Source organism: Thalia democratica, chromosome 4 (assembly GCF_965202585.1).
Source record: "Thalia democratica chromosome 4, ktThaDemo2.hap1.1, whole genome shotgun sequence".
Lineage (NCBI taxonomy): Eukaryota > Metazoa > Chordata > Thaliacea > Salpida > Salpidae > Thalia > Thalia democratica.
The window spans coordinates 71605339-71616493 of record NC_139168.1 but is presented as its reverse complement, the minus strand read 5'-3'; the positions used below and the strand labels follow the sequence as shown (position 1 = coordinate 71616493).

Sequence of the window (11155 nt, the reverse complement as noted above, 5' to 3'; positions counted from 1 at the left end):
TCACCAAAAATTACTCGAGCGTGTCATTAAAAGTTAAAAAAACTTTTATTTAGTAATTAGATCTTATTAAGTCTTTTTTCAATACTTTTTTTCAACTAGAACAGTTTCATGTTAACTCTTTACACTTTCAAAGCACAAATGATTTAAAGTAAAACGTTTTCTTATTGATGCTTATTATGTTAATAAAGAGCAGAGACTTTAAAAATCAAAAAATGTTTTACGCTTGATAGTTTGTTCAAAAGTGGTAAAACACAACACTATCTAAATTTTGGTTTTATAACTGTTTATGAGAGTGAAAAGAAAACATAAGGATTAGATTTATACTTTTAAGCAAACGATCATTAATATACAGACAGGATTTAGTTAATAATTAGGTATTTTAAAGCAATGAACGAAATTAAGATAAAAATGAGTTACAGTAACCTCTCACTTATTTAAGCACATTGTGTCCACAGAAAAAGTGCGTAAAGATATGAAAGATCGTAAAGATATGAGAGGTACCAGATATACAGAGTAAAACGGCTGTTTTTTGATATTGCTTCTAGTTAAAAGCAGACTGGGGACTTTAACACTTTTTAAAATTTGTTTAATTTATTTATGAATATGAAAAAAAGATAAAACTATACATATGTTTAAAAAAAAGGATTCAAATTTATATAAAATAATAGTACTTCTAGAAAAATTTTCTAATTTTAATATTAAGTAGATGTTACCTTTATTTATATGTAACTTATTTGATATGTAACATTTATATACTATTCTACTTAGCAAGTTTAATTCATAATTAAGAATTTGTTTTATGTGTAAGCTCTATATTATTAAATATCACTGCTACTTTTTGCTAGGAAGTTTCATTAGATTTCTTTTTTAGATGATTGTTCACACATAGGGCAAGAGTGCTGTATTATTTGTTTGTGTTTTAAACTCTTATTATTTTTTATACTTTCATTATTTAACACAGTCATATTTCTTTCAGAATTTTAACTTAAACTTTTATTGTTAACAAAATTTCTAATAAATTGAGGTATAATTAATTGTTTGTCATTTAGTAGAAAAACATAAGTTTACAAAGTCTGAAGATATAGAGAAAGGTGAGTTAGCATTTAAAAACACATTTTAAATAAAAATATAAAATAAACCTAATTTGTGTAAAAATTAAAAAAATAGAAATTTTTATTCTAAATTTTTTAGAAGTCTAAAATGCGTAACTAAACGAGAGTGCGTAAACTTACGAGTGCGTAAAGATGCAAGAGGTTACTGTATTAGCTTTTATTATGAATAAATCTAAAGCTACAAGTTAGTCCTTCTAAGACATGATACAACATTGTTGACATTTTTATTTTATATTTTTTATTAGTATTATTACATGAAATGAATAAAGTATTAAAATCTTTACTGTTGTAGCAAATTGCAACCGTGGAGAATAGAGAAACCTTAAAACTATATGAACCAAATTACTTTTTAACAACGTTTACTTAGTTTTAGAAACATTTTTTTAATAAACGAAAATTTTAAAACATTGTTTTGTTCCAGCACAAAAATTCCAATACATTATTAGCTTGTAACAATGTTATTAAGTTGATCAAAAATGTTTTAAAACATTGTTTTGTTCCAGCACAAAAGTTCTAATACATTAATAACTTGTCACAATGTTATTAAGTTGATCAAAAATTTTTTAAAACATTGTTTTTTTCCAGCACAAAAATTCCAATACATTATTAACTTGTCACAATGTTATCAAGTTGATCAAAAGTGTTTATTGTTTATTTAATGCTACAGTCACCTCTCGCAAGTCTACACACTCGTTTGGTTGCGCACTTGAGAAGTCTAAAATATACAAAAATATTAATAAACAAAAATATTGTAAACTTATTGTACTATTGTTGAACTAAGGGTATAGTTAGTTCAAAGTTCAAACTCTAGACAAAATTTGAAATATATATTTTGAAAAACATAGGAGGACATAGACTTTTGTTAAAACTAAGATTTCTGTATGTTAAGTTTGTGCCTTTCACAAAAAACCTGTTGTACTTTTTAGGTAACTTCTTTTAATTTTAGATGTCTTGTTCCCCCTTTATATTTTTAAATCAAACAAGGTACAATGTTCCATTTTTCAAATTTTTTACAGGACAAAGTTTCAATTCGGCCCATTAAATCTCTTATAATTAGCTAATTTGTTTCTCGTCTACCTAAGGTTATACTTATCTTAGTTGGTCAAGGAACATAGTAGAAAAAAAAAAACTTTGTAAGGACATAAAGAATTTATATTGAAAGTGTTTCACACGTGTGTACAGTTATTTTACTATTGACTTTTTTTTACATCTTTCTATTTATTTTTTAAAAATGTTACAAATATAATTTTTTTCAGGCACTTTTATTCTTAGTCAATTTTAAACAATAAGTACTACGCTAAAAAAAATCAAAATTTTTAAATAAATGTAATAAGTGTTTGACATTAATTAAAACATAAAAAAAATTCAGTTGTAATTAGTATTTACTTTATCAATAGTAGCGTAAAAAAGATTTTTCTTACCATCAACTATTTTATACATTTACCAAAGATATTTACACTTATAATTCAGCCAAACAAGGTAAAAACTTTAGGTGCTTTCAAAAATTTTAATTACTAAGGAATTAATTAAAACTAAAAAAATAAAGTTTAAGTTAAAAACTAGTAAGTTATGAAAATATTTTTAAGCTAAAATAAATAACATTCATTTCAAAATAAAACTTTAAACTTACAAATATCATTACAAGATTCTGGAAACTCAGGTTTATCAGGATACTCAGGTTTATCAGGAGACTCGGGTTTATCAGGATCCTCAGAACTCACAGGATACTCTGGTTTATCAGGAAACTCAGAACTCACATAGTACTCCGGTTTATCAGTATACTCATATCCAGTACAAGTTGTGTAAATAAACAATAGGTTCAACAGGAACAAGACCTTCATTTCAACACAGTGATTTTAAAAGTGATAATTTCTGCGAAACAATCCAGCGTATATAAACCAAAACAAAAAAAAATATAAGAAATTTTAAATTTTCACTAAGCTGCAACGTTTAACAGCTGCCCACACTTTGAATATTTCCTGTGTTGCAAATTTCAAGCTAGCTTGTTGGTTGGAGCTTGAACAAAGCTTTACAGTGTATAAATTGTAAACAGTATTTCTTTTTCAACAACAATATATGATGGCTTACGTTATCAAGTTAATTAAAATATAATTGAAACATTTTAAAAACAAAATATGGTAATGGTCGTGATTAGTACAGATAAAGCCAAAAATTTTGTAACTTTAAAATTTTTCAGTCTCAGTTTGTCCTTTTTAAGCTTTTCTAAAGAAAAAAACAAAAATATTTAGTAACACAAAACAAAATTTTACAACAAGTATAAAACTTTATAACCAATAAAGTTTTGGAAATTTATTCAAAAATTCTATTAAATCTGAAAATGGAAATACTGTGCTAGCGTTGTTAAAAATTTGATCATAAAACTAATTGAAAAAGATTTAGTTTTACTAAAAAAACTATTTTCTTTAATAAGTAAGTTTTTGAATTTGCGGTAAATATTTAAATGTATTTTGTGAGTTTTATTTTCACAGTATAATTTTCTTTATAGCTTTGTAAAGTTGTTCAACTATTAAGTTTAAGTTAACTTTTTTATCACGTCTTCAACTAAACATGCGTCAGACATACTACTACTAAAAATTACATCTGTTTGGCAGAATTAAATAGTTACTAAAAAGTTTATTTAGTATAACAACATCGACAGGTTATGGAATAATTTTAATACATTTATTTTTATACTTTATACGCTGACTTCACCAAAAAAACTAATGAATTTTAATTAACAAAAAATAGACAACCTAAAAAATGTACATAAAGTCGTATTTATGCTTTATACCGTAGTTTGTATGTTTTTTCGTTGAATGATACTTGAAAATAAAACAATAAACTGAAATATGTTTTTTCTATTACCACTACTAAAACTTTTATATTGCTAGTGTTATTTAACTCCTTAAATTACGTTTTCTTTACTCTCTGGTACAATACGTTGGGAACTGTAACACTTCTTAGTCATGTGTGTTTTTGAGCAACTTTGTTGTTTGTGTTTTAGATTTCACTCAAATTTGTTGTTATATACAACACTCAGAAGCCGCAGGATTTCATATTTTTAAACTTAGCTATTTATAATACAAATGATGGTTTTTTTTACTTAAAAATTATAACAAAAATATTATATCTACAATGAAACTTTATTAAATAAAAAAAATAATTAGATGTTTATCTGCAAACTCGCTTATTCTTAAAAATCTGTTTTGAAAATACTAACTATGTCGGCTACTGGGGAAAATGCTTAATATGCACTAAGGGTCACTTTTGCACGAAGACACTTTTGCACGGGTTAATAATAATTGTTAAATTTTGATTTTATCTATATTTTTTCACGCAATTGTATATTTTATTATTGATTTTTATGCTTGCTACCATTGTTACTTCTTGGCTCTTACCCTCACCTTTGGTCGGTGACTTTTTTTTTTAATTTTTTGTCTTTTATCAAACATGATTTGTATTAGTTATGTTTTCCTTTCAATTTTTAATATCACTATTAAACTTAACTCTTACCCTCTTTTAGTAACTTCTTTTTATTTTTTTATTAGTTTATCTTTTTTTGTTTTTAAATTACTTTCAAGCAAAATTTACCCTATTGCAAAAGTGTCCCTTGTGCATATTTGACTTGTTTCCAAGCACCTTAATTAACTATAGCAAGAAACTTTAAGGGCTTATTCTTTTGCTGGACAATACTTTAAAAAATAAAGTATTCAATCGTATCGCGACTCGATAACCAACAGTTTTTTTTACACCACGTTCTATGACCAAATGATTTTAGCGCTTTTTTGTCCTTGAATAATCAACTTGTGTTAGTTTATAATTAAAAATATCACTTCAATAAAAAAAATTTGCAAGCAATTGTATATTTTTTACTTTTTTTTTATTAACATGCTAGTGTTATTCTTTGGAACGAATAATCTTAGTTTTGATAGAAATAAGTTGAAAATTGTAAATAATAAGTATTGAAGTTGATACTTTAACAAAAAAAAATACTGTATTAACTTTTTCAACTCGATTTAATTTAAAAGTGTAATAAATATCTGGTATGATATCCAAATATTCTCAAAAAGTTTTTTTAAACAACCTATCTTGTTATATTATCTTTAATAGTGCGAAACTGCTATTTGCCAATATGAACAAACACAGCAAATAGTTGTTGGTAAACATGTTAACAAGGAAATAATTTACAAGTTATTTGAGCAAGCAATCTAAGTAAAAAAGTTATTTTATTAACCCTTTAACGTTTTGCTTGCTTTTTAAGTTAATTTTGTACCAAATTGTTAAAAATACCAGAAGGAAAAAGACATTTCAAATAAGTTTGAAAAGTTGTTTTAAATTTTAGTATCTGTATTTGACATAAACTTTCTCAAACAAGCTACAATTATTTTTCAAACTTATAACGTATATTATGAATTAATGTTTTTTACATTGCTACTTTACCATTTTTTTAAGTTGAGTATTCAAGCTTTGTTGTTTAAAGTTTGAAATAAAAGAGATTTAATTGTGATTCTTTCCACAACAGAGTATAGCTTTTAAATTAAGTTATTGGGAACAGGGTCACTTTTGCACTGTGTCACATTTAAAAAAGTAAGAAATTTTTTTTTTTATTAAATTAAAAAATACACCATCAATAATTAAAAATGACTAATTAATAAACAAAAGATAAGGCTACCAACAAAGGGTAAGGGTTAGTGGTAAGAGTGATAATAAAATAAATAGTAAAATATAAAATATACAACATGAAATAAAATTTAGACAAAAAAAAACATAAACAACAAAAAAAGGAAATTTACAGACCAAAAGTAAGGATTAAGGGTTGTTGTGAAAGTAAAAAAACATATTAAAGTTAATAAATAAAAAAAAAAAATAATTTAACTTGTGCAAAGTGTCTTTATGCAAAAGAGACACAGTGCAAAAGTGTCCCCTTGTGAAAAAATGACGCTTGTGCAAAAGTGGTGCTTTTGCACAAGGGGAATAAGTGACTTTTGTGCAGAAGTGACACCCACCCAAGTTATAAGTTATATAGTTTTTTGTTAAACATTGGAACTTAAAAATGATATCGCAGTAAAAATTCTATATCAGCCATGGAAGTGTTTAAAAATATTTTGTAAAAAGTAACCAAAAATCTTTTTATGATTAGTTTCATATAGCCTTAAGGGCATAGGGAGAAAGATGAAAGGCAATTTTTTACATGCTGGTTTTATTATAATGGTCTTTAACTAACTAGCAGCTGCTTTTTACTGTTTTGAGATACTCAAATTAGTGTTTGAGATATGAGGGTACAAAGTCAGAAAACTCAATAGGTTCCTTATGGAAGGAATAAATAAAAAGGCAAAAAAAAAACTTTTTCATTAAAAAAGCTATCTTCTCCTCAAGTTTTTAATCAATCTCTCTGAAACTTTCTCAGTTTAATCTTAACGAAATAATATACATCCCTTTTGTATAATTTTTTATAAGTTATTGAGTAAAAATGTTTCACATAAATTAAAAAAATTTCTAATGGTGTTGTACTTGGACATGGTGGTAACAAAAATTTGATTATTGATTAGCATATTTTTAATTTGATTTTTTAAAAATAAACTTTTAAAAGTTTTGAATATTATTATAACTTAAACATATTAAATTCAAAAAATTTTTAAGTAAAAATAATAAACAAATGAGTTAATGAAATGTTTTTAAATTTTTATTATTTTAAATAACAGGTTTTCTATCTAACTATTTAAAATCTTGTATATAGATTATTTTTAAATATTCAAATGGTTGAACATTGTGGTGGGCACCATATGAAATATAATGCCAAATTAATAGTATTCTATATAAAACAACAATAAAACAAAACTTTTAATCAAAGTAATGTAAAAAAAAATACTGACTCTTCTTTTGAATATTCAAATGGTTTTGTACCTGAACATTGTGGTGGGCACCATATGAAATATAATGCTACACTTAATAGTTTTCTATATCAATTAGAAATAAATCAAAACTTTCTTACAGATTATTTGTTAATATTCAAATGGTGTTGTACCTGAACATTGTGGTGGGCCAGCGAGTTGTGGTCAGACTTGATGGCAAGTTGATAAATGCAATTGTCAGGTTTAAAACTTTAAACATTTTTTTACTGTGTATTATTAAGTAACATCAAGTTATCAAGGCCATAGGGGTGTAACCCATGTTTTTTACAAACTGATCTTATTTTATTGAGTTTTTTCTAAGCTTCAAGATGCTTTTTGTCGTTTTTAGAAATTCAAATCATTTTTTGAGATATGACCAGTCAAAGTTGGGCCGCATAATAGGTTCCCTATGGGAAGGGAAAACTAAAACAGCAAAAAAAGACTATTTCATTTAAAATCTATCTCCTACATTTTTCAAGCAATCTTCTTCAAACTTTCACAGTTTATTCTTTATACAATAACAAAAAAACATTACTTTAGAATTAAAAAATTAAAAAGAAAAAAAATTTATTAAAACAAAAAAACACTTTTTTTTTTAATTTTTGTGATAAAACTTTTATTTTAATGTAACATTTCCTGAAATTTTGAAAAAGATTGCTTGAAAAATGAAGGAGGAAATAGATTTTTAGTGAATTTTAAAATTTCCGAGAAAATTGACCTTAAAAAATTTGCGTCTATACGTTTAAATTGGAAAGTTTTTACAAAAAATTAAATATCTCCAAAGTTAAATGATATTTTTGAATTCTACAAAAACTGGTTTGTATTTAAACCTTTCATATAAAAGCCAAAGTTAATTTTTGTAATAAAATGTTGGACTTATGGCCTTAAAGGTAGTTCTCAGATTCAAAATATTTTTTTTTTTACTGTATATTTTTATTTAACATTTAGTTAATGAATGCTGTTGTAAGCTTCAAGATATTTTTGTTTTACTGTATATTATCATGTAACATCTGGTTAATAAACACTATTGTAAGCTTTAAGATATATCTTTACTACATATTTTTATTTTGCATCTAGTTAATGAACACTATTGTAAGCTTCAAGATATTTCTTTACTGTATATATTTATTTAACATCTGGTTAATAAATGCTATTGTAAGCTTCAAGATATTTTTGTTTTACTGTATATTGTCATGTAACATCTGGTTAATAAACACTATTGTAAGCTTTAAGATATATCTTTACTGCATATTTTTATTTTGCATCTAGTTAATAAACACTATTGTAAGCTTCAAGATATTTCAATACTGTATATATTTATTTAACATCTGGTTAATAAATGCTATTGTCAGGTACAATATATTTTTATACTGCATATTTTTATTTTGCATTTAGTCAATAAATGCTATTGTAAGCTTCAAGATATATTTTTTACTGTATATTATCATGTAACATCTGGTTAATAAACACTATTGTAAGCTTCAAGATATTTCTTTACTGTATACTTATATTCAACATCTAGTTAATGAATTGTCAGGTTCAAAGGCACACTGAACGGTCAGCCTGGAAGGTGGGTGGGTGTTGAACTGGAGCAACCGCTAGGTTAATTTGATTTTTGTTTTCTAAATGAGTTTTCAAAATGTTATTTGTTAAGTACACTAAATGAATTAAATGTTTTAATTGGCACTTTGTTTTTATGACTAGTTAATCTAGGATTTATTAATTATTTTTATTTGTATTTTTCTTTTACATTTACTACTTAGTAAGTTTAGTTGTTTCTTTGAACTTAAAATTTGTTCTAAATACCTTATAACTAGTATAGTTTACTCTAAATAATAAATTGTATCTGTCAATATGAGAAAGATTACTTAAACCTAATTGACATAGCTCCTTTAAAAAATATCTTATTAATAAGGCACTCACAATGGATTGTGGAAGGGCAACCAATACTTCAAGTGTCCCAACAAGCACGGCTTGTTCACCCATGCCTGCAATATTGGCTTCAGTGGCATCATCAGAAAGACTAGAAACTCTTACAAGACCAAGGCTGATACTGGTAAGTATCCATGTATAAATAAAACACTCTTACATGTTTTTAATTGTTTCATATTTTTTGTAGTGGTGATAATATAGTTTCCTTCAGAAACCTACTTTTGGCAACTAAAAAAACAAAAGCACATATTAGTACCATAAGGATAAATTTTATTTTTTATGCGCTGACAAGTTTACAACAACTTAATTTTTTTATAGGTGAAGTTGACGAGCAGCTCTTTGGACCAGTGAAATCCTCTCTGCCTCCAAGGAGCGCTGTAATCACCAAAGATTACTTGGATCTTGTCAGGTTTGTAGAGTAATCTAGCTAAATTGTACTGTTATCTAATATTTTCTTTCATCGAAAGTTCATTTTTAAAAACTGAATTAACTTAAAAATTAAGAAAGGAGTTATTTTTTTAAAATTTAGTAAAATTGTATATTAAATGAGAAGTTATTTTTCAGGTCATATGCCAAGGAAGGAGGTAACAGAGGTTACAAATGGACAAAAGATCCTACATTCAACCGCTCCCACTCAGTTGGCGGCAAAATCCCGTGTGCAACGATCAGCAAGGAGCCTGAAATTGCAAAGAAGCCAAAGAAGAGACCAGATTACTTTCTCAGTCTCAACGGCAGCATCCCTCACTACAGGTTTGTATCAGACTCTTTTGATATTTGTTTATTTTTTTAAATATTTCTTTAAACTTTTTGGTGTATCGTTGGCAAACTGGTGCATTTGAAAAAAATAGTTTGTGAAATTCTTTATTATACTCAGCGGTTTATATAATTTGTTTTATTGATACCTTATAAAACAGGGTGATTTTATATGTTTTGATGTATTTCCACTAAACTGTTTATTTGAAAATGCTAATGTTTTTATATGTTTCAGTTTTAATAATTTCATATTAATACCTCAATTCACACTAAAGAATGTATAAAATGCAGTTGTATTTTTGAACATTTATATAACTGTTTTAATCAGATTTTGTTTTAATTGCACAGGATGCCCCACGAGACCCAATTGGATCATCTGAGGAAGGGAAGATTTGATGATAAGGAGTTCAAGCAGCCCAGGTTCCTGTCTGTTTAATTTTCAGAAGTGGGAGTTTCCCTAATTCTAAATGTTGGACTGACTAATGGGAAATGCCAACCTTTTTTGTTCATTGCTCTTCTAATATTTCTGTCTGTATAAATCTGTTTTAGAGGGACAATATCGGGCAGAAACCATTGATGTGGAACCATGTTCTAATACAATGTGTCTTGTTTCCCTAAATTATCAATATTGCTTCCAAACATTTTTAAATATTTTTATTAACCAACACCAACGATGTCTTTGGACAGATTTTTCCCGAACTGAATTTTATCATGTACAATAGTATATATAAATATATATATATATAAAATTATTTCCTTATATGTTTGATATTTTTATACTGTCAACTGTATTGTTTTAATTAACCATCATTATTTTAATTTACTATATTACAACTAAATAAAGTAGCTTTAAAAATCATTGTATAAACTAAATTTATCAATTTTCATTTGTATTTTAAATCTTATTAGCTTTTTTACAAAAAACTGCATAATTATATAATAATTGCATAGTTGTTTGTACACCTTTCAAAATTAGTTTATTTTGTATTTTGTAGATATCTTTTAGTGATTTTATACACTTTAAATATTTTCTTAATTATTTAAAGTGTTTTTTTTTTGGTTTTGTTTTACTTATTACCATTAAAGTTCAAACTTATTTTAACCTATCAAATTTAAACTGAATTTTGTGGGTTGATCTGTTTCTGTTGATTTTTTATGTAAGTTGTATTTGGTATAATTGTCAAACATTTAAATAAAGATTGTCTATATTACTCTTAAAAGTATGTTTATTTCAAATTGATATTAGTACAATATTTCAAATTAGTGAGTTAACCCATTTTTGTATATATATTTTTATAGTTTTTTTGTAAAAACATAAATTTGTCTTGTAATTTATATACTATTTAACACTTTGTAAAAACAAACCTGTATTTGTAATTTTAAATTTACTATATGGTATAGTGGTACATTTTTTGTAAAAAGTTATTTTTATCAAACTTTTTGTAGTTTAGCTTGTAGCATGTTTAT

At 25.7% G+C, this 11155-nt stretch overlaps 1 protein-coding gene across 1 annotated transcript; it reads left to right on the top strand.

Annotated features, from left to right (window-relative positions):
• The first annotated feature begins 7110 nt into the window (after positions 1-7110).
• LOC145834694 (CAP-Gly domain-containing linker protein 4-like) lies at positions 7111-10821 on the top strand. Its single transcript, XM_082942190.1, has 6 exons — positions 7111-7205; positions 8541-8605; positions 8919-9059; positions 9254-9344; positions 9500-9685; positions 10037-10821. Exons 1-6 carry the CDS (start codon positions 7126-7128, stop codon positions 10122-10124), a joined length of 651 nt encoding a protein of 216 aa, XP_082798316.1. The 5' UTR covers positions 7111-7125; the 3' UTR covers positions 10125-10821.
• The last annotated feature ends 334 nt before the right edge of the window (positions 10822-11155 follow it).

What these genes read in the sequence shown, in the direction of transcription:
- LOC145834694 (XM_082942190.1), top strand. Translation starts at nt 7,126, where the DNA reads ATGGTGTTGTACCTGAACATTGTGGTGGGCCAGCGAGTTGTGGTCAGA. An exon ending in TGAACTGGAGCAACCGCTAG is followed by an intron (nt 8,606 to 8,918) that starts GTTAATTTGATT and finishes CTTATTAATAAG; the next exon opens with GCACTCACAATGGATTGTGG. An exon ending in CAAGACCAAGGCTGATACTG is followed by an intron (nt 9,060 to 9,253) that starts GTAAGTATCCAT and finishes ATTTTTTTATAG; the next exon opens with GTGAAGTTGACGAGCAGCTC.